This window comes from Rhinatrema bivittatum, chromosome 4, assembly GCF_901001135.1.
Source record: "Rhinatrema bivittatum chromosome 4, aRhiBiv1.1, whole genome shotgun sequence".
Classification (NCBI taxonomy): domain Eukaryota; kingdom Metazoa; phylum Chordata; class Amphibia; order Gymnophiona; family Rhinatrematidae; genus Rhinatrema; species Rhinatrema bivittatum.
In genome coordinates, this window is record NC_042618.1 from 34,206,366 (window position 1) to 34,230,860 (window position 24,495).

The window sequence follows — 24,495 nt, forward strand, 5'->3', positions numbered from 1 at the left end:
GTTCCTGTAGTACCACGGATCAGTCCAGACGCCCTTCCCTGTTTGCCTCTCTTTCTGTCCTCTAGAAGCTTGTTCTTGCAGGTTGCAGTTCTTTTTAGACGTCCTTTTGTGCAACAATACTGAGCAAATACACCGGAAGCCTTGGTTGTTTAAGTACCAAGTATATGCAAGAGTGGTTAGGCATAACTTGTTTTTGTTCATTGTTCTACCGTTGCTCTATTGAGCTTTATGTTTGCTTGCTTGATCCTACTCTGGTTTTGTTATTTTCTGCTTTGACATTCGTTATACTGAAGGGTTATAGCATAGGCTCTGTCCTCATATAGGATATCCTTCAAGTTTTAGTCTGTCTCCACCTGCTGGAAAGGAGGCTCAACCCACCGTCTGGACTGATCCGTGGTACTACAGGAACGAAAATTAACAGGTAAGAACTAATTTTCCTATATCCACAGCAGTTCACCCTCTTTTCTGCACTAGCAGAGGCACTTAAGGTTTTTTTTGTTTCTAATGTACTTGGAAAGATTTTTTTATTATTAGTTTATGCCTATTTGGCAAGTCATATTCTCTCTTGGCCTGTTTTATTAACATTTTACATGTAATTTGGTAGTGCGTATACAGTATGCATTCCATTTTTCCATATTAGACTATGCTTTCCATTTTTTAAAGTATGCTTTTTTATCTTTGGATACTTTAATAGCATCATATAGCCATGCTGATGGGTGCTGCTTGATCTTCTTTTGACCTTTCTTAATTTAGGGAATGTATTTTATCTGGGCTTCAAGATAGTGTTTGTCACGCGTCCTCTGGCTGATAGACTCCAAATCTCCAATCTCTCCAAGGTTGTCTGTTAGTTGGCTCTCTTGGACAATTGGAGCTCAAGAAGAAACAATTTACAGATTTGTCCCCCACAAGTCCCCAGGATTTGAACCGTCCTGGATCTGGGTGCAAGGCAGATGCCTTCCCTTTTGAGCCAGCCAGCCCAACCAGCAAAGGTTGGCTTCCACAAGTTCGCTTTTATATCCTTTAACTTGGGTTTTTCCCAGTCACAGAAAATATCCAATTAACGTTCCATGTATTGTCATAAAGTTCAAAAGTCTGGCCCCATGGGCCTAATTGCCACCTCCCACTGTATCTCTGGGATATTCCACTTGTCCCTTCAGATACAACCACACGCCAGCAGTCTTTCAAAACAGTATTTTTTAGGCAGGTAAATCCAGATAGTTAAAGTCTTTATCCACCGGCTCACCTTCCTGGAAGTTACACCAGCCGTCCATATTCCATTTAAGCAGGAGCACCAAAGTTCCAGTCCTTTAGAGCAGCCAGTAGCACAGTCCTTCTCCTTCAGTCCCCGGCAGGAGACTGAAACCGCTGGGCTAGGAAGTCTCTCTTATACTCAGCAGACTCCTCCTCCTCTGCAAGGCAATTGGCTCGGAAAGACCCATCCTCAATTTGGCCCTCTCCTTGAAGCTAAGGATTCGTTTCCAGAGCTCCACCCTTAACCTCCCACACCTGTGGTTCCTCTGTTTCTGTAGCATCCGGGGGAAGGAACCAGAGGGCGTCCCTAGCTCAGTGTTGCTGAGTTTTCCTTCCCTCCCCCTTCTCTTGGATTTTTGGTTCCAGAGTTTTTAACTGACCTCTCGCGTTTGGGACATAGACCCCGTCACAGTGTTTTTAAATAGCCCCCATGCCTCATGAAGATTTTTAACCCTTATAACCTCTCATTTTAGTTTTCTTTTCCTAACTTATTGTAGTTTACCCTTTTAAAGTTATATGTCATCATAGTAGTCTTATGGGGGCGTGTTTTGCTCCAATGATTATCTCATCCCCCTACCCCACCTCCGCTTTAGTGTTAATGAGGGAGGGGAACTGGATACAAGCAACATCCGATATGTACCCTGATGTTTACAGTCTGGGGTACTGACACGGGAACATAAGGGAAAGAGCACAGGATGTTTTCTATGGCCAAGTGCCAAAGCAAAGAACGTCAAGCAGAATTATCTGAATTATCAATGCGGCTCCCTTCCCAGTAAAAAAAAATGTTGCTAGCAGTAATTTATGGGTTTGACAGTTGCTTGGGTTTGATTTGATTACAAACATTATTATCATAAGGTTTGGGGTAACTGCACAGAGGAGCAGTTACTACTCTTGAGAGAAACATGAGGGTGTCCTCCACTGAGCGGCAGTTACTACCATAAGAAGCTTGCTGGGCAGACTGGATGGGCTATCTGGTCCTTTCTGCCGTCTTTACTATGTTACCATGTCAAATGTGATTGCATTATGATCACTATTGCCAAGTGGCTCCACGACTGCTGCTACTGGCACTAGATCCTGATTTCCAGCAAGAACTAGATCTAAGGTAGCCTCCCACCTAATTGGTTCTAAGATTAGTGGCTTTATGAAGCAGTCATTTATAGTGCCCAGAAACTTAATCTGTTTGTCATGCCCAGATGAGACAGTTTCCCTATTGATGATAGGATAATTGAAGTCTTCCATTATTATTGTGTTTCCACACTTAAGTAGCCTATCTACTCTCTCCTAGCATTTCATTATCTGTTTCACCATTAAGTCGGGTAGGGAGTATTAAACCTCCTAGTGCTATATTCTGCCTTGTTGTACATGGAATTTCTATCCATAAAGTTTCCAGATTGCAGTTAATTTCTTTCAAAATTTCTGTTTTACTTGATTTTATGGATTTCTTGACATAAAGTGCCATACCACCACCATTTCTATCTGCTCTCTTATTTAATATAGTTTGTATTTATTTATTGACATTTATAGGTCACCTGACCTTAGGCAGCGAACAAGGTAACATACATAACCATTAAAACAACTAAAATGAAAACAAAATGATAAATAAAAGCAAAACATCTTAGCTCTGTGCACCCAACTCATGCCAGATGAACAAACACTGCTATAACAAAAATGCCTGCATAAGCAAATAAGTTAACATAGTTTTAAAATTCGTTGAACAGTCCATTAAGCGCATGTCTTGAGATAACAAATTCCAAAAAGTTGGAGCTGCCACTGAAAATGCTCACTCTCTCGTCTCTGCGAGACGAGCACGTCGAACAGTCAGAATTTTGAGCAAGCCTTAAAGTTATACCCATGAAGCAAAAAATGAACCCAAGGAAAACAATCGATGGCCAAGCGTTTGTTGATCATCCTATATAATATGCACCACTGAACGGGTAACCGGTGGAGCATGAATAAAACCAGAGAGATATGGTCCTTCATACTACCACCAGATATTAATCGAAAAACTGCATTCTGAAACAATTGACGTGCTCGTAATGCTGAGGCGGGAGACATATACAGTACATGATGTTTCGGTAGTCAAGTAACGGTAATATCAATGCCTGAACCACTGTCCAAAAATCTTCAGGTTTCAAATCACATAAAACACACCGTTTGAAAAACAAGCATGAATTACAGGAAGCCACCTGCAAAATTGTGCTCTCAGTCTTTAAGAAGAGAGTATGTGTCATCATAGTAGTCATAAGGGGGCATTTTTTGCTCCAATGACTATCTCATCCCCCTACCCCACCCCTGTTTTGGTGAGGGAGGGAGGGGATTGCAGGAGAAATCCATCAAGAAATTGGTCAATACAGCCACCAACAATGGTTGAAAAATGCCTGCAGGTAGAAAAGCAGTTTCCCATGATTGTACTGCCACAGGAGAAACCGCATAATTAGCATGTTGACACAGAATCAACATTACTGAAAGCTTTCACACCTCTTAATTCAATCTTTTGAAGATAACTGCAGAGCTTCTGCCTGCTTTCAATCTCAGTTTTCTGGCTGTTCCAGCCTCTCTCCTGGCAACAAGCCTGCAGGGAAGCTTCTGTTGTTCTTTCCACCCCCTTGTTCATCCTGTCCTGTCCTGAAGTGAAGGGGGAGAGGTGAAGTTGGAGTAGACAGAGAAAGATGTGAGAATATTCGATCCCTCAACGATCTCTTAAATCCTTATCAAACCAAAGATGATTCTGATATGATTCCTGGATGGTGTGAGATCCCTATAGAAAAATGTCATTTTTATGCAAAGGTTCTTGCCCCTGCATATTTGGTCAATCATTCACCATTTACAAAGACCTGGATGTGTTTTGGAAGTCTACAGCTGCTGGTATCTGCAACAGTTGGCAGAGAGGGCATTAATTTCAATTCATAAAAGCATTGATAATAACACTACTACTGACAAGTTTCGACTTGAGTTAATTCAACCCCTTTTTGTATCTGTTACCATGTGTCTAATATTTGTGCACTTATCTTTCTATGTAGTTAGCAGCATGACAAAGGGCTGGTGTTTAAGCATACAGAAACATAAACTTGGAAAGATGACAAGAACTTTCGCAATAAAATATAAAAAGGATGTTTGCACTATTTCAATTCAAAAGTGACATGTCAGTGTTAAAAAAAAGTTTGTTACATGTCCTAACTTGGTAAATTGTTGATTTTTGTATTTCAGACTTTATATATAGTTTAAATATTGTTTAAACACAAACAATATGAATAGTTTTCAATTAAAAAATCTTTATGCAAATTTGCTACATAATGGCCACAGAATTTGCTAACTCTTGCCTCAGAATTTTGAAAAATCTGCCACAAGAAACCTTGGGCTCCAGTTATGATTATTTAAATGCACAGGCAAGGCATGATATCCTGTGTTGGATTCTCAAAATCCCCCTTTAATGCCTGCCAGAGATGTACTGGTAAAACAGTTTGCTTATCAAATAGATTAAAAAATGCATTCCGGGCCTGTAGACCTTTTCTATAATATTCCACCTCCTCTGCCATGCATGAGTCCAAACCCACAAAGGTGACTCATTCACTTCACTAACTCAAGCAACCTCCAATAATTCCACCAGCTGACAAAACCACCACCAGTCAGACCCCAAAAACCAAACTGCTCAAAATCGAGTCTATTTTCAAAGGCCCATTCATAGAGCAAGTTTAAATAGTAAGTCTAAATATAGTGGGTTCAACATCATAGCATGAAGCAGCCAGCAGAGGCTGAAAATTTGATGTAGCCAGCTAAGTCCTAGGCATATGCCCACCATACCTGAAACTTTTTTGTGCCAGTAAATGTAGGCACCTATTGAACTTAGCCATTCAACTGGTACTCTCTGAAAATCAGCTCAAGCCAACTATAGCCTACTTGGCCAGCTAAATAGCTTTTTTTTTTTTTGCTGCTTAAATCCCATCTTCATGAACGATGACTAGGGCACCTCTAGGTTAAAGCACTCTTAAGCTTTAACCCGTATCCTCTATTGTATTTCTTAATTATTTCCACCTTTACTTCCTTCCAGCTATATAAGCTTCCAAGTTCTTTACCCTTGTTGAATGTAACTTGCCTTATTCATTTCTTTTTGTTTAATTTTCTTCAGTTATGCTACAGTTATACCCTTGTTAAATGTAAACCGATCCAATATGGTTATTACTATGAAGGTCGGTATAAAAAAGTGTTAAATAAATAAATAAATAAATCTAAGCCTTTGAAAATTGCCCCATACTAAGATTGTTTGAGTAATAGGAAAACTGTTCTAGAGCACTTTTCTAATGCAGAATACTAATAGCCATATTAGTTCTCCAGCAAAGAGAATGATTCAAGGTTGCATTATCATTTATCAGATCAACCTAATAATTAGCCAAAGATGATGTAGTACATATGTAAATATTGCACCAGATGTCATTACTCTAGGTATGGCTGGGATCACTGTCCTGTGACAGGACAACTATGTGCACTGATTGCAGAAGAGGCTTTCTGTTCCCATGTAATCTGTTCTCCATGTGACTGAAGCCTTTCCCAAACTATTTATTTATTTATTTATTTTTTGTTTTTATATACCGGAAGTTCCTGTATAATATACATATCACTCCGGTTCACAGATAACAGAGATAACTATCGCCGAGATGGTTATCTCTGTTATCTGAGACTATGCAGAAGTAATGTCGAGTGCCTCCTTTCCCAAGCTTCTATTCACTTGTCTTTGTGTGTGTGCTAAGAGCCTGAACGTCTGGCATTACTGATGCTAGAAATCTGCAACTCCTATGTGCCAGCTGCAGTATGAAATCATTTTTAGATTGAGTTGCAAGATAGATCTTTTTTGTTATATACACAAAGATGCACATAGCACCAACATATTTTCTGGATTACATGTATAAGCATAAAAGCTAATCAGGCTGAGGAAAAACGAGAATGCTCTGATTTTTTGCTTCCTTGATTTGTATGTTATGCATCACCTCCCTCCTGCTCCCTATATGGTGAGTTTTGGAGGGTGGGGGCTTTTTTAAATGTGATTATTCACCCTTCTAAATCCCTGCTCAAGGCGAGTTACCAATGCAGGTACAATAGGTAGTTCCCTGCTCCAGAGAGCAATCTGAGGGGCCACTGTAATAAACTGAGAATTAAAACTGAACTGAAATTGAGCACACAGTTTAACACACACTAAAATGTTTTTGATAAACTCCCATGCAGTAAGCTAACGGTATGCTAATGTATTGAGAGTTAAAATGCACACAATCCTGAAAATGTATGCATAGAAAGTGCTTAGCTCACATAAAAACTTGATTTCTGCACACAAAATATGTTTCCAGCCCAGAGAGCATTTTTGTATGCATAAATATTTTCAGCGTCTAAACTCCTGAGTGCAGATCCTGGCACTGGAGAGCTCTAGGTGCCACCCATGGACTAATATTAGTCCTGGGAACTTTACTCCATCTTGGACAAGGAGTTAGGTTACCAGAGCCAAGAAAACAGGAGATAATCCAGCACATTTGGGGAGGAGAGGAACGAGGGAAATAGCCATCATTAGCATGGTATTTGCATGAGAGGGCACATTGGGTGCAAAGCTCCACGCTGCACGGGCAGGTCCAACTGTGTGTTCTGCCAAACAGGCACCTGAGGGAGAAATGACTTGCCCCAAGCAACAAAGAACATCAGTGGGGAGACGTGAGATTTGAGCCCTGGCTTCCTGGCTCACCAGTAGGCCGTGCCGCCGCAGCTTTGTGTCTGCCAGGGACAATAGGTATTGATTTATCCTGTTACATTTACCCCACCTAACAGTGCTAACATTACAGCTTCTGCTGCAGAGAGAGCTTAAATAATAGTACAAAGAATGCATTCACTTTCTGGGATCTGGACAAAAACCCAGAGATAGTGGTGTTTACATTTTAAAGCAAATAGATTGGCCAAACATTACTCAGGAAATTGGAAGCTAAAGATCTGTTGGTCATAAGGCTCTCTTACATCTGTCTTCTCACAGGGTGACAGGTTTTTTGCCTGTCCCATACATCAGATATTTATTTTATTTAGATTTATATTCCACTTTTCACAGCGCTTCAAAGTGGATTACATTCAGGTACTGTAGGATATGAAAGAAATTGATGAATGCTGTGTGGGCACCTGTTAGGGAAGTGCATTCGTTTCAAACAAAATGAGAAATTCTAACAAAATATCCTATTTCAATTTGCTTTTACAACTAGGGACCTTTTTTTTTTTTTCAGTTTTTATTTTCCCAGGGAATTTCAGTGTTTATTGTAACTGATCAAACGACAGAAAATCAGTTGAAAAAAATGACTCCTTCCCAACAATTTTGTCCTCTTGAATATTGACAGGTTTGCAGGGAAAATAAAATAAAACTGAAAACAAAGGTCCCTAAACAAAACTAAACTAAAGAAACACAAAATTTTGTTTTCTTTCATTTTAAAAGGTTTTCTCCCCACCACTGTTACAGACAGAAAATCTCCTCCAGGATTCTCCCGCCACCACCACACATAGATATGGGGGTAGATTTTAAAAGGTGTGCACGGGAGTAGATTTGTTCGCGCAACCAGGCGCGAACAAATCTACTCCCGATTTTATAACATGTGCTTGCTGCCGCGCGCATGTTATAAAATACAGGGTCGGTGCGCGCAAGGCTGCGCAAAATCGGCAGCTTGCGCGCATCGAGCTGCGTAGCCATCCTTCGTTCCCTCCGAGGCCGCTCCAAAATCGGAGCAGCCTCGGAGGGAACTTTCTTTCCAGCCCCCCCCCCCCCCCCCCCACCTTCCCCTTTCCCTGTACATACCAGGATCATTCCAGACGATGGGTTATGTTCCCTGTCCAGCAGATGGAGTCAGAACAGATTTCTGGGGGGAGGTGCTACATTACCTCACCACCCACGTCAGCATCCCCAGTATCTTTCTGACTCCAGCAGATGCGGGTGGGGGAACCTGAGTTCCCCACAACTTTACCTTAGTTATTACCTTTCTCTCTAATTTTCTTTATAAGGGATCAAGTAAAAGATATATATTTTGTTTCTAATTTCTTTAATTGGAAAATTAAAAAAAAAAAAAAAATTTTCTTTGACAAAACTTACGGGTGGAGTGACGGTTATTTACCTCACCGGGGCTTGCTTACAAGCCTTCTTTCTCTTTCTTTTCTTCTCTCCCGTTTTTTTGGTGTTCGGCTGGGGTAAGTGTTTTCTTTGTTTATTAAGTTGCAGATTACCTCAGCGTGTTTTGTCGTCGAAATTTCGTCCGAGGGTGCATGCTGGTGGTCCAGCCTCTCCCCACACTTCCCCCTCCTCCCTCCACAATGCTCTCTAGTTGACCCGCGGTCCCGCGAAGTTTCATTCCCCGGGGCCGCCGGCTGCCGGGAAGGAGATTCCTCGGCAGTCCTTCGGGTCGACAGGGGGGAGTTTTTCTTCACCTTTTGCAGTTTTTCCTCAGCGCGAGGCAATTTTTGCCGCGCTTGTTCGCCCCTCCCCCTCTCCCCTCAGCCTTTTTCAATGCCGCGCCCGGCGGCTTGTATAGCCTGCGGCCGGCAGGGAGTTAAAATCGCCAGGGAGGGGCGTTGTTCGGACTGCCTCCCTGATGGGGAAACATGCCCGACTGAGGGGGACGCCGAGAGAACTTCTGACCGCGACTCAAGAAAACGACACGCCCCGCTCCCGATCAGCACAGAAGCGGCGGCCATTTTAATGTCAGACTCCGAAGCGGGGTTATCAGAAGAGGATTCCCCGCTTATTCCGCCACCCCCTCCGAGGACTCAGCGGAACTTGGCAGACTCTGGACACCGGGAGGGTGAAGCCTCGGGGGCCCCTTCCGAAGGTTTCTCTGCTTTTTCTCCGGAGTTTATTGTTTTAATGCACAAAGCTTTTCTTCATTTTAGAGATGCCTCTTCGGACATTCCTGTTCCCCCTCCTCCGAAGTTGGCCCGTCTAGGGGGGTCCCCCTCTCAAGGGACTTCTTCTCCCTCTGAGGGTCCACCTCAACCTTCCAAAGATCCTCCAGCCCCGGCTGGGTGTCCAGGGGGGGACCCTTTGGCAGATCCGTCGGGAGATGATCCCACTCTGCTTTCCCATCTGGAGGGAGATGATCCAAGGATCTTACGCATTTTTCATTCTGAGGAATTAGAGGACCTGATTCCTCATATTTTGACGGAAATGGACATCGACCCTCCACCAGAGCCGGTTGGTCCACAACCAAACATTAGGAAGGGTGACCCTCTCCTTGCTGGTCTAAGACCTTTGGCCAAGGTTTTTCCCACCCATCCTTCTTTCCTCCAACTCATTTCCCGTGAGTGGGATACTCCTGAGGCCACCCTCAGAGTTAGTAGAGCTATGGAGAAGCTCTATCCACTCCCACAGGATTTCTGGACATCCTCAAAGTTCCTGCCGTGGACTCGGCCGTATCAGCAGTGACCAAACACACTACCATACCGGTCACGGGAGGTACGGCTCTGAAGGACACTCAGGATAGAAAATTGGAAGTCTTCCTCAAAAGGATTTTTGAAGTTTCCGCACTAGGTATGCGAGCGTCCATTTGCAGTGCTCTTGCACAGAGAGCAGGTCTGCGCTGAGTACAGCAGTTGCTTACCTCACAGGAGTTACCAGATGCTGAGGCCCTACAGGCGGATCGGCTGGAGGCCGTGATGGTATATGGGGCGGATGCTTTCTATGACCTACTCAGAGTCCTCGCCCGTTCCATGGTAGCGGCAGTCTCAGCTCGACGCCTACTCTGGCTGCGAAACTGGTCGGCGGACGCATCCTCTAAAACGCGCCTGGGATCCCTTCCCTTCAAGGGTAAGTTTCTTTTTGGAGAAGACTTGGATCAGATCATTAAATCATTGAATGAGAATTCAGTGCATAAGCTTCCGGAAGATCGTCCACGATCCTCAAGGTTTTCCTACTCTTCTTCCAGATCTCGATACAGGAATCAGCGGAGGACACGAAACACTCATCAACAAGCTCCTCGCAACCCATCCTCACGTTCAGGTTCCTGGAACCGGCCCTTTCGAGGGCGCCGTCCCGGCAGGGAGGGTCAGGGACGGGGTTCCTCTAATTCCTCCTCCTTCAAGACAAACCAATGATGCCATTCGGACCCACGACCCGGTTCCCCGGCTGGGGGGCCGGATCTCTCTCTTTTACAGCGAGTGGGTCCAAATTACATCGGACCAGTGGGTCCTGGATATTCTAAAGCACGGCTACGCATTGGATTTTGTCCATCCTCCCAGAGACAGGTTCCTTTTCTCTCCTTGCGGATCCAGTTACAAGCAAGAAGCTGTCGCTTCCACTCTCGACCGACTTTCCGCACTGGGAGCGATATCACCAGTTCCTCCCTACGATTGGGGTCGAGGTCATTACTCCATCTATTTTGTTGTCCCAAAGAAGGAGGGTACTTTTCGTCCCATCCTGGACCTCAAGATGGTGAACAGGTCTCTTCGAGTTCCCCGTTTTCGCATGGAGACTCTTCGGTCGGTTCTAGCAGCGGTACATCGAGGAGAATTTCTAGCTTCCTTGGATCTCACCGAGGCCTACTTGCATATTCCTATTCTCAAGGATCATCAACGCTACCTAAGATTCAAGATCTTAGGTCAACATTTTCAGTTCCGGGCCTTACCTTTCGGTCTGGCGACGGCTCCACGAGTCTTCACGAAAATCATGGTAGTGGTGGCAGCTGCATTGCGCCGGCAGGGCGTTCTGGTACACCCTTACCTAGACGATTGGCTCATACGAGCGAAGTCATGGGACCAGGGTTGCCGGATGGTCAGTATAGTACTCCGCATGCTCCGGTCTCTCGGGTGGATTGTCAACTATGCCAAGAGTCACCTAGTTCCTTCCCAGTCCCTGGAATTCCTGGGGGCACATTTCGACACGAAACAGGGCATGGTATTCCTCATAAAAGAAAGGGCTCAGTCCCTTCGCGATCAGGTTCTCCGATTCTTGGATCTTCAAGAACCCACAGCATGGGATTACCTTCAGCTCCTGGGCACGATGGCCTCCACTATCGATCTTGTTCCTTGGGCCTTTGCCCACCTCCGCCCTCTTCAAAGGTCTCTGCTCTCCAGATGGAAGCCGTCCTCACAAGACTACCAGATGGTACTCCCAATTCCGATGGATACCGTCCACAGTCTTCACTGGTGGCTAGAATACCGAAACCTAGCTCAGGGAGTCTCTCTGGACATACCAGAATGGATAGTGGTCACCACGGATGCCAGTCTATCAGGATGGGGGGCGGTCTGTCAGGAGAGCTCTCTACAAGGTCAATGGACGGTGGAACAAGCCCGGTGGCCCATCAATCGTCTGGAGACCAGAGCGGTACGTCTGGCGTTAAAAGGGTTCCTTCCTCGGTTGCTTCACAAAGCTGTCAGGGTCCTTTCCGACAATGCGACCACGGTGTCCTACATCAACAGACAGGGGGGCACACGAAGTCTTCAAGTATCCTTGGAAGCGGACAAATTAATGCTCTGGGCGGAAAGGCATCTGTTGCGTTTGGCAGCCTCCCACATTGCGGGAGTAGACAATATACAGGCGGACTTCCTAAGTCGTCAACGCCTGGATCCCGGAGAATGGGAACTCTCGGGGGAGGCGATGGATTTGATAATCTCCCGATGGGGTCCTCCCCACCTGGATCTCATGGCCACAGTGAGCAATGCAAAGACTCCGCGTTTCTTCAGCCGCAGAAGAGAACACGGCGCAGAAGGAATCGATGCTCTAGCCCTGCCTTGGCCGCGGAACATCCTTCTTTATGTCTTTCCACCGTGGCCTCTTGTGGGAAAAGTGATTCGAAGAATCGAGAATCACCACGGTCCAGTGGTCCTCGTGGCGCCGGAGTGGCCTCGTCGACCGTGGTTTGCGGATCTTCTTCTCCTGACCATGGAAGGCCCTCTACGTCTCAGCCACATTCCACGCCTACTCCGGCAGGGACCCATATTTTTACAGCAGGCCGATCGCTTCTGTCTAGCGGCCTGGCTTTTGAAAGGCGCAAACTGAGGTATAGAGGCTACCAGGAGGAGGTCATTTCGACTCTATTGCTTGCTCGTAAGAGATCTACTTCAGTCACTTATATAAGAGTTTGGAAGGTCTTCGAAAATTGGTGTGGATCTCACGACATTCAGCCCACCAATGCTTCCGTATCGCAAATTCTCTCCTTCCTTCAGGAAGGACTAGATCTCGGTCTCTCTTACAACTCACTTCGAGTACAGGTCGCGGCTTTGGGCGCCCTCTTATATAGTGGCGAAGGATCGCGTCTCTCCTCTCATCCGGATGTGGGTCGCTTCCTTAGAGGGGTGCGTCACTTGAAGCCTCCGTTACGTCCTCCTTGTCCGTCCTGGAATCTGAACTTAGTTTTACGAGCACTTAGCGGTTCACCTTTTGAACCCTTAAGATTTTCCTCTCTTAAGGATCTGACTTTTAAAACTATCTTCTTGGTGGCAATCTGTTCAGCGCGACGCATTTCAGAACTACAGGCGCTATCCTGTCGAGAACCGTATCTCCGTTTTTCAGATGACGGTGTGTCCCTCCGCACGGTCCCATCTTTTCTTCCTAAAGTGGTTTTGGCCTTCCATCTCAATCAGTCAGTTGAGTTGCCTTCCTTCAAATCAAACGAACCCAGGGATTTACGTCTTTTGGATGTAAAGCGATGCCTGATGCGTTATTTGGAAGTTACCAATGAGTTTCGTCTTTCCGACCATCTCTTCGTTCTCTGGTCGGGCCCCAGGAAGGGTCACATGGCATCCAAAACGTCTATTGCTCGCTGGCTGAAGGGGACAATTGCTTCGGCTTATATTGGGGTCGGTAAGCAACCTCCTTTGGGGGTTAAGGCCCATTCCGTTCGTGCACAGGCGGCGTCATGGGCAGAGTCTAGCTCTGTTTCAGTCCAGGAGATTTGCAGAGCGGCGACGTGGAAGTCTCTCCATACTTTCGCAAGGCATTATCGTCTGGATGTTTCCACACCATCAAACGGTTCTTTTGGGGATCGAGTCATCCGAGCAGGGCTATCCACGGCCCGCCCATAGGAGGGAAGCTTGGGTACATCCCATCGTCTGGAATGATCCTGGTATGTACAGGGAAAAGAAAATTATTCCTTACCTGCTAATTTTCGTTCCTGTAATACCATGGATCATTCCAGACACCCTCCCATTACTATTGAAAGTTTTAATTAGGGTGGGCTATCTCTGCTCGACTGTGCTCTTCTCATTTTTTCTGCTCCTTCTAGCACTCAGAGTTGTTTTGTTCAATATTTATGTGTTAGCAAGTTTTCTCTGTTGAGGTTATCATTCTGGTTCTTTAACAATTTAAAATTTTAATGTTTACTTCAATACAGTTACTTGATCTCTCTCTTCCTCTTGGGCTTGGCTTTGCTAGGCTAGATACTGGGGATGCTGACGTGGGTGGTGAGGTAATGTAGCACCTCCCCCCAGAAATCTGTTCTGACTCCATCTGCTGGACAGGGAACATAACCCATCGTCTGGAATGATCCATGGTATTACAGGAACGAAAATTAGCAGGTAAGGAATAATTTTCTTATCTAACCCACCCCACAGCCCTAACTAATTCCCCCACCCATCTTTATTTTACAAGTTACGCCTGCTCGAAGCAGGCATAACTTGCACGCGCTGGCCAGCTGCCGGCACGCCGTGTTCCGATCCGGGGGCTGGTCCGGAGGCCACAGCCACGCCCCCAGAACGCCCCTGGGCTGGAACCGTGGCCCCGCCCCCGGAACACCCCCGATGACACTCCAGCCACGGCACGCCCCCCCCCCCTCCCTCCCCCCCCAGGAAAGCCCCGGGACTTACGCGCGTCCCAGGGCTTGCACACGCCGCCGAGCCTATGCAAGATAGGCTTGGCGCACGCAGGGGGTGGAAAGGGCAGCTTATTGGGGGTTAAGCACCTATCCCTTTGAAAATCTGCCCCATATTTTTTTTCTTTCTTCATGGGGCAAAAGTGATCCTCTCTTGCTCCTGTCTTGCTGGAAGTATGCTTGGAAGTGATGCCAGTAGATAAGAGGTTGGCACCACTGTACAAGATGGTGCCAGCCAAGCCCAGGTTGGTGCCGTTTTGTATGGAAAAAATTAACAGTGGCAGCAACTTCAGGCTGCCGGTGTCCTTTCCAAACATCCCTCCAGTGAGACAGGAGCAAGGGACGATCACGCCGCTCCATGAAAAAGAAAGAGGAAGGCCTGGAAAGGTTTGTTGGGGTTTTTTTGCTTTTTCTCTTTTCAAAGAAACAAAACAAACACACACACACACACACACAAATCCTGGCCGCCCCCCCCCCCCCCCCCCCCCCCAAACAAAACCCAAAATGACCTACTGCATCTGAATGTAACTTGCCTTGACCTACCAATGAAGAAGCGGGTGCTAATTATCTCTCTCTCTATATATATATAAATTTTTTTTGTCATTCTTTTTGTAGCTATAAGGCAGGAGCTGAGCAGAATTAGTACAACATAGTGACTGTATCACCTCTGCAAGTCTTGACAGAGGAGCCCGGGAAGAAACGTTCACCGCTGAGTGTACCCAAGGTCATGCAAGATAGTGAAAGAAGATGCCTGCACTGTCTCTGTTCTTTACAACCTTTTTATTAGACTCTGCACACTTTGAAGCTTGCTACCTTGAATTTGCTTCATTAAAAAGTCTTAAAGAGAATATTAAAATTATAAAATTTCTGGATTTTTTTTTTTTTTTTTTTAGATTTCATCTGAACTTGCACATCAAATTTGTCAGCCTTTTTTTGTATTTTATATTTGCTTATTTAAATGTATTACTTTTCTTTTTAGTAGTAGATTATAAAATAATGTGAACCATTTGCTTTAATAGATGACTTCAAAGTAATTTTACTGGTAGTTTGCAGTGTTAAGACCCTTTGCCAAGAGAAACTGGCATCACCAGAGGAGCCAAGACATGCAAAGCAATTGCCCAGTGACAAAGTACATGTCTCAGAGTTATCACAATAGTAAAATGGTACGTCAGTGCACCACAGTATCTGTGTTCATATTGGTAATAAATTGTTTATCGTCAAAACAACAGGGTTTTGTTGTTTCTTACTATGCATTAATGTTAATTGCAGCTAGTATTTTCCTCCATGGATAAGCAGGACACAATTCACAGAACATGCTCTCAGAGCTCAGAAAGAGCTAGAAGTCTTTCCAAGCATGCACAGGAGTTCCCACACAGATACCACCGTGCAAGTCTCCTCAGTCAATTTTCTTCCATGAAGGTGAAAGGCCATATGCTGACTCCAGCGCGTGCCAATGTTGCAGCGAATATTTTCCCTTCTTTTTCCTGAGCAGTTACTTTGTTTAATTTGTTTCCTTTAAAAAAAATATATATATATATATTTTTTTTTATTTTATTTTTTTTTATTAGTTTTCTGTAACCCCTTCAACTACTCTCACAATGTAGGAAAAGAAGCCTTTTAAATTGCATAATGTACAAACACAGGATGCTTAAAACGTCCACAAATTATACCTTTGCTGCCTGGATCTTTCTTATATGACCAGCTCTGCAGTGAGTGGGGGAAAAGTCCCCACGAGTGCTCTCATATAGGGACCTCAACCTAAAATTCCATCTCTCTTCCCCTTTGGAAGAAAGGGACAGGAAGTGTTCAGCGAGACCAGTACCTACAGAAAGTTCAGTCTCCTTGATGCCGGAGTTGCAACTCTCTGCCCTCATGTTCTGAGCACAAGAAAGAAAAAAAGATCAGTACCACACCAAGACTCCTTTAATGTGCACAAAGTCGGCGCTATCCTCTTCCAGCACAGAGTGTGTGGAACCATCAACATCAAGTGACAAATATTACAGTTCTGATATTTTTTGACATTGAAGTCACTTCAAATTGGCACAAACACACAGCTTCAAAATTTCTTATTTATTTTATTTGTTTATTTTTATTTAACACTTTTCTATACCGACCTTCATGGTAGGGACCATATCAGGTCGGTTTACATCAAAAAGGGGGAACTGTAACGAAACCGTAGGTAACAGGAAGAACAAAGTTACATTCAACAAGGGAGGTAAAACTTGGAAGCAAAGATTGCTGGAAAGAAAAAGACTAAGGAACGAAGTGCTTAGGATAATGATAACAACTGTTTTAAGAGTCAGGGTAGGCTCGTATATCGAGCTTGGGGATAGTAAGAGGATCCATTGTTCATGATGGCTTTTTTGTCGTCTAATGAGTGTCTGGCGGATCTGAGAAGGCCTGGCGGAAAAGCCAGGTCTTGAGTTTTTTTCTAAATGTTAAGAGGCAGGGTTCCAGTCTGAGGTCGGATGGGATGTTGTTCCAGATAGCTGGACCTGCTGTAGAAAAGGCTCGGTCTTTGGTCGAGGTGAGACGTGTAGCTTTTGTAGGTGGGGCCTGCAGGGTTCCTTTATAAGCCTCTCTGGTCGGTCTGTTGGTGCTATGGAGATTGAGAGGGAATTTGAGGTCCAGATGCAGATGATTGTAGATGGCTTTGTGAATTAGAGTGAGTGATTTGTGAAGGATTCTGTATTTCACCGGGAGCCAGTGTAAATTATGGAGAATAGGTGATATGTGATCTCCACGGTTGGTGTTAGTCAGAATTCTTGCCGCAGCGTTCTGTATTAATTGTAGGGGTTTAGTGGATGAGCTGGGGAGACCCAGGAGGAGAGCGTTGCAGTAGTCTATTTTAGCGAATAGTAAGGCTTGCAAGACTGTCCTGAAGTCGTGGAAGAATAGTAGAGGTTTGAGTCTTTTTAGAACCTGGAGTCTATGGAAACAGTCTTTGGTTGTGTTGTTGATCGTTTTCTTTAAGTTTAGGCGGTTGTCGAGTAGGACCCCGAGGTCTCTTACATGGGTGTGCGTGAGCTGGGTATTGAGGATGGTCTGAGGAGGATGGTTGTCTTGATTGGAGGAGATGAGGAGAAGTTCGGTCTTAGATGCGTTCAGAACCAGATTAAGACTGTTGAGAAGGATGGTGATCGATTTTAGGCAGTTGTTCCAGTGCGTGAGTGATTTTGTGATGGATTCTGTTATCGGAATCAGAATCTGCACGTCATCAGCATATAGGTAATGTGTTAGGTTAAGGTCCGTTAGAAGTTGGCATAGCGGGAGGAGGTAGACGTTGAAGAGAGTAGGTGATAAAGAGGATCCTTGCGGAACGCCTAGTGAGGAACTAGTCGATGCCGACTCTTTATTGTTGATTTTGACTTTGAAGCTTCTATTACTAAGGAATGACGTGAACCAACTGAGGGCTGATCCGGCTATACCTATGTCTGCCAGGCGAGTCAGGAGGATGGAGTGGTTGACGGTATCGAATGCCGCCGAGATGTCTAGGAGTACTAGAAGAAAGGAGTAGCCTTTGTCTAATCCCATAATGATATGGTCTGTTAATGATATGAGAAGCGTTTCCGTACTGCAAGATTTGCGGAATCCGTATTGGGATGGGTATAGGATATTGTGTTCTTCTAGATATTCTGAGAGCTGAGTATTAACCAATTTCTCTGTTAGTTTGGCTAAGAAGGGGAGATTTGAGATGGGGCGGAAGTTGGCCAGTTCTTTGGGGTCTAAGTTGTGTTTCTTGAGGAGGGGTTTAAGAGACGCGGTTTTTAGGCTGTCTGGGTACCTCCCTTGGGTTAACGAGCAGTTTATGATGTTCGCTAAAGGACCAGAGATCTTGTTAGGAATCAGTAGCAGAAGTTTGGAAGGTATGTTATCTGCTGGGTGGCTAGATGGTTTCTGTCTCTTGAGGAGGGATTCGATCTCACTAGAGGACGTTGGTTCGAAATTATTGAGCTTGATTCCAGAGTGGGTGCGAGTGTTGGTGAATGTAGAGCTTGAGGTAGTCTTGGTTGGTAAGAGTGCCAGTGTAGTTGCAATCTTCTGTTGGAAGAAAGAAGCGAGCTCATTGGCCTTCGATTATGCTTATGGGAGAAGTGCTATTTTCTTACAGAAAATAGCACTTCTCCCATAAGTGTGGCAAAAATCACATATTTCTTCAGTAGCCCTTCCTCTGCCTGCACCTGAATATCACCCTTTCATGTAAAGGTTTTGGTTGGCGTTTGTCCATAACCACATGAACGATATTCCAACCACTCCATCACTTCCTTTTGTCATGGAACCAATTATAGAGAATTTCTTTCCAGTTAGATTCCCAAACTTCTATTCCTCCATTTCAGAAGGATCAACAGGTGAGTCAAACATTTCAATCCATCATCTCCTCAAGATATAAGCCTTCCCCGATGGACCCTCCAGTTCTGCTCTCTTGAGACCAAGAGTAGATATTCTTGTTTTGAGTCCAACTCCTATCATTTGTGTGAGGAGTCAACATGGCTACCTTTTTACCCCTCATGTGATCCAGCTAGGAGTACCGCTCCATCGGAAGATATGACCTGTCTAGCCTTCCTGCAGGATATGGCAGAGTCCATTACCTTTAAAATGGAAGATGAGGTGGTGTCAAGAAAAGACTTGCCTGATGTTCTCAAATACATTCAAGCATCTAAGCAAGCCATTTCTATGCCAGTCCATAAGACTCTTCAAGAAATCCGATCTACAAAGTAGCAGATCCTCTCTATGCATCAGACATCTAGGAAGCTGGATTTTAAGTTTAAAGTGCAGTCTTGCCCAGTCCATAAAAATGTTCAGCTTCCCCATGAGTCCATAGAAGTAGAATTGGTCTTCAAGAAAGCAAAATGGTCTAAGAGGCACGCCAGTGCTCCACCTGGCAAAGGTGCTAAAATCTTAGATAACATGGGAAAGAAAATCTTCCAGGCAGAAGAGTTGTAGTATCTTTAGAACATCATTCAGAAGTTTAAAGACACATCATTTAATTTTTCTTCAGAATCGCAATCTGAGTTCACCCTTCATCTCAATGATGCAGAAGAATATGAAGCATCTCATATTTTTTAATCTTCAGCAATAGGGGCCAGAAGCCTAGTTTGGCTAAAAGCCTGAGGCCTACAAGAGGATGTGCACAGTGGCATAGCGAGGGGTGGGCGGCCGCCCTGGGCGCCGGGTCTAAGGGGGCACCAAAAAGCTATTTAAATAAAAAAAGAAATAGGGCCATGGGAGTTTTTTGCTGGTCCGCGGCGCCGCCAAGCACTGGCAGGTGTATCGCGCGCTCCTGGTCTCTCCCGCTGCCGCCGGGCTGTCAGCACGTTCAAGCTCAGTGGGAACGGCAGCGGTGCTAGAAGCAGCTGTGGCACCTGCGGCTGGCCTTTTCTTCTTCCCGCGCCTGCCCCCTCCCGTGACCCGGAACAGGAAGTGATACGCGGTGTGCGGGAAGGAGAAAGAGCCATGCCACGTGATAAAGTAGCAGCGGCGGCTGCAGCATCGGTCCCCGAGCAATTGAAGCAGCCAGTAATCGAGAAAGGAGTCAGCAGCATGAGCCTCCCGCGGCCGATGTGATTCTTCTTTCTTGGCCTGCGGGGGCTGCTGCAGCTCCAATTTGTGCTCCGGGGGAGGGGAGAGGAAGTGAGTGAGAGAAAGAGAGAGAAGCAGCCAGCCAGCCTGTGTGTGATTGACTGGTCAGAGAGCTGATGTGTGTGTGTATGTGAGAGACAATGAAAGTGATTGCTCAGGGAGATGACTGATGTGTATGTGAGAGTGTGAGACAATAGTCAGGGAGGTGACGTGTGTGTGTGAGAGAGAGAAAAAGCATGGAAGTGAGAAGTCTGGGTATGTGGGAAAGCATGGGCGTAAGAAGCCTGGTGTTGTGGGGGTGAAAAAAAAGCATGGGAGTGAGAAACCTGGGTGAGTGTGCATGCATGAGAGAGAGAGACTGCTTGGTAAGGTGACGGTGTGTTAGAGAAAAAGTCTGGTGTGTGTGAATGTGAGAGAATGTGATTCAGGGAATGAGAAGCCTATGCACGTGGAGAGTGAGCATGGGAGTGAGAAACCTGGGTGTGTGAGAGACATCATGGGAGGGAGAAGCCTGTATATCTGAAAGAGAACATGGGAGTGAAAGACTGATGAGTGTGTGTGTGTGTGTGTGTGTGTGTGAGAGAGAAAAAGTGATTATGGGAATGAGAAGCCTGTGCATGTGGAGAGAACAAGCATGGGAGTGAGAGACTGGTGAGTGAGAGTGGTGTGTGTGTGTGTGTGTGAGAGAGAGACAGAGAAAGTGATTATGAGAGTGAGAAGCCCATATATGTAAGTGGAACACGGGAGTGGGAAGCCTGTGTGTGTGTATGGCATGAGAGAAACTGTTCAGGAAAGTGACTGGTGTGTGTGTGCCAAAGACTGTTTGGGAGATGATTGGTGTGTGAGAGACAGAAACTGGTCATGGGGGCATGACTGGTATGGTGTGTGTGTGAGTCATGGGCACTAAGGAAGAGGACCATAAGTATAGAGCTTAGCTTCTACTGCTGCTTCTGGTGTGTGCCACGGCCTGCAGGGAAGGGGAGTAGGAGAGCTGCTGGAGGGGGTAAGTAAAGGTAGCTTTTTAAGTTTATTTTTCTTGATTGACTGCCATTTTAATTGTGTGATGTCTGTTTTTTTGAAATATTTTATTGGTGTTTGGAGAATGTTTAATAGTTTTTATGAGTTTTTAATTGTTGGATGTTATTCTGTTCATAGTTTATGTGCATTACTACAGATCCTGGGAGTATGTTAAACCAGTAATAGTAATACTATAATACTGTGGGGGGTACCTGGTCAGCAAGGCTAGATTTGCTTGTACCCGGTGGCTTGCTGGGATTTGTAGTTCTTGTTTTCTCGGCGATAAGCAGAACCAGGCCTGGCTCCCTCGTACACCGGGAAGTCGCAGTTCCTGGGGTTTGCCAATCTGTTATTGCTTTGTTCATCCGCTCCGACTAGCTCACTGAATAGCTTGCCAGAGTTGACCTCAGAAGGTGTTTATATTTTTGTAATAAAAACCGTGCACTTTCTCTTACAACTACACTTCGTCATTTTGAAACATTTGTTCTGCTCTACATCAGGGTGGTGACTAAATAGCGCACTTTCCAAGAAAGATCAGTACAGCAACTTTGGTGCTTTCATCATGTAAATTGCCTAGGTAGAAAGAAATATTAGTAGTTATAGTAAATACTGTACAGTATGAATCAGAGCAGGGGCTAAGTTCTTGCATTGACTTGCAATGTTACCGTCAATTTTTACGCAAGATGCAAATCATTGATGGAGGGAGGGGGTGCCGAAGAAGTCTCTTGCCCCGGGCGCCAAATTGTCTAGCTACGCCACTGGATGTGCATGATAAGTTGGCAGATGTCACATACATGGGAGATAACTTGCTTGGCAGCAAAGTTAAGGAGACAATGGATCTTATAGTAGATCACTGTTCAACCCTCCAAACACTATAGTCAGTAACCTCCAACCAACAATGTGCTCAGTGGAAATAAGAACCACAACATTATAGGAGATAATACTATTACCTTTGAAAAAGTACCCTTTTCAGAGGCAATGTATGCAACAGCTGTAACCTCAGCAGCAACAAAATAGATCACACCTTAAAAAGAGGGTCCAACCAAGAACTATGCAGCAATCCATGCAAACATCAGCACCAAATTTTTGACTACAGACATTCTTATCTCCACATCACTATCGAAGCTCTTCCAGGGGGAGGAAGGCTTCATTTCTTTTACCCCACAATGATTTCATTATCATAGTCCAATAAGGTCTCAAAATAATCTGCAATGGTTATCGCCTGAACTTTCAAAAATTGCCTTCTCACTCTTCACCCAACCCTCCTCTGGTCTTCCTGGAGCAACTTCGTATTCTAAAACAGGAACTAAACTCTGTTGGTGGCCAATGTGATAGAATCGGTCCCAATGATGGAAAAGAGCAAAGGTTTTTTTTTTCTGCAGATATTTCCTTACCCCAGTGTAATCTGGGGATCTGCATCCCATTCTAGATCTGAGAAACAAGTACATTTCTCAAGAGAAAAATTGAAAATGAATTCTCTAGGTATCCTTCCACATCTGGAAATCAATGATTGGCTAATCAAACTGGATCTAAACAATGCAGACATACACATTACCATTCACTCTGATCACAGGAATATCTACAATTCACTGTGGTAGATTACCATTATCAATACTATGTTCTCTCCTTTGTCCTGGCTGTGCTCTTAAGAGTTTTCACAAGTATCTAGCAATAGTAGTCGCATATATTAGGAAAAACAAATGTCTTAGTTTTTTTCCTACTTAGACGAATGGCTAATATCAAGTAGGTGACAAACCAAAATAAATCTACGTGAATCACCACTGTACGTCAGCAATGCTAATACAATCAAAAATAAATCAAAAGCAACATGTAGCTGCTATGTCGCTGCTAAATTTTGTTTCACTATGAGTTCTCTGAAAATTCTATATGTATTCAAAAAACTTCAAAAAATTGCTTAATTACCCTACACTCTGTGAAGCAAAATTTCAAAAAATCTTTTTCAAAAATGATGAAAAACTTGAAAAATATTATCGTGGAGAGGTGGAAGTTTCATATATAATGTAGGCAACTCTGTACCAATGCATAATTGGTTATAATCATCAACACCCACCACCTCCACTCGGACAGTACTTTTTTTTAAAGAAATTTTTGTGAATGAAAATTATGAATCCCAAAAAAATTCAAAAGACATCCGCAGGGGTGAAAGTTTACCTTTCCTATAGAAAGGACCTGGATGTAATCTTATAAAAGTACCAGATTAACTTGAGGTGGGTCCATCATAGACTTCCATACGAACGTTGGTGAATCTCCAAGCGTTTTAAACCGATCCCGACACAAACAGTTCGTGTTTCAGATGTAAATCCTTCTTCAGGGGAATCTCCAATAATGTTCACTCCAATAATGAAGAATTCTGTGCCTTGCCAAAAAAAGTTTGTAATGAATGTAATTCAAGTTTGCCTTGGACTCAAAAATTCTGTTCGCCGCGTCATGGTGTGGGTTAATCAGAGGCTTGTATCGGTGTTGAATAAAGGTGGAGAAGAAACTAAGGGGATCACGGTGGTGAACAGGTGTGGTTGTGTTTCCTATTCCAACTTGGTGAATATCACCCTTGCCTCTGTTCCAGGTCCACTACATCATTTGATTTACCATTTTTAAGTGAACCCACAGAAACCGGTGCTTAGTTCAAAAAGGCCCCAGAAACCACTCTTACTATATGTACCTTGTCAGGGAGTTACACACATCTCCACATGAAGCAAGCTCACTGGCACTTAAAGTTTCTCTGAAACAAATGTTCACAGCCAGTGTCTTACAGAATAAAACTCTCCAAGTATCTCATCCATTCATTAAGGTAGTGGTCCCAACCTTCAAATCTTCTTTGTGACCAACCCTTTTATCCTTCCCAGACTGTTGCATTTCCCAGCCGCAGCAGGCCTGCAGCTGGCTCCACTCACCCCCAATGCCCGGGTCCCAGACCTGGCCCACCTTCCATGGCAGCAGTGGGCAGCTGCCTGTGCACTCGTGTTCCGCTTGTGCTCCCAGGTCCCTGCGGTCTCCTCTGGTCCCAGCCAGGCCTCCCCATGTGCGTTGCGGGGTGACGTCGCCACCTCCTACTTTCCAGCCTGTCTGCCTTAGGCATGCGCCTTTCCTGGCTTTAAAGGGACCATGGCAGGAAAGCCTCCCATGGCCCTGGATGATGACGCCATCCAGCTCCGTATATAAGGCAGTCCCCGCCATTCAGACTTCACCTTGGCAACAGGTTTCCACGCTTCCTTTCGTGTGCTTCTTTGCTGTTCGTTCCAGTTCCTGTACCTGTCCTTTTTTCCAGTACCTGATCCTTGCTCCAGTACCTGTTCCAGTTTCCTGCTCCTTCTACCCTTCGGATGGATTTCCCTGGCTTTGACCTGATTTTGTCTTCAGACGCCTGCCCTGACTTCTGCTTGAACCTGACCTTGCTTCAGCTGCCTGCCCTGACTTCTGCTTGAACCTGACCTTGCTTCAGCTGCCTGCCCTGACTTCTGCTTGAACTTGACCTTGTCTCCAGCCGCCTGGATCCTTGTTTGGATGTGGCTCATCTTAGGCTTGGCCTACTTACAGTTCAGACTTAACCCTATTCCCAGTTGTGCTTCCTGCTTCAGTCTGTCCGGACTTTGAAACCCGGACTCGTCTTCAGTTTTGCCTGTCTTGCGCTCTGGACTTGCCTCTGCTCCAGTCAGTTCGACCTTGCATCTTGCCTCTCCGCTGCTTCTTGGCACCCTGCCTTGGGCACCTGCTCTGGGTTCAACCATGCGGAAGCCCACCTAAGTCCAGCCGGCCCCGGTACCCAAGGGCTCAACCTGCGGGGAACGAGGGCTGGTATTGGCGAAGCTCCAGTTGGCCTCCA

General features: G+C 45.0%; 1 protein-coding gene across 6 annotated transcripts in view; it reads left to right on the forward strand.

Moving 5' to 3' along the window:
• The window catches only part of EVL (Enah/Vasp-like), a 365,975-nt gene extending 350,692 nt beyond the window's left edge, over window positions 1-15,283 (forward strand). For all 6 annotated transcript variants that reach the window (XM_029597934.1, XM_029597932.1, XM_029597933.1 and 3 more), the window contains one exon: window positions 14,673-15,283. In XM_029597934.1, coding sequence (XP_029453794.1) covers window positions 14,673-14,710 — 38 coding nt within the window. In that variant the 3' untranslated portion in view covers window positions 14,711-15,283. The remainder of the gene's footprint in view (window positions 1-14,672) is intronic.
• Window positions 15,284-24,495: the final 9,212 nt, after the last annotated feature.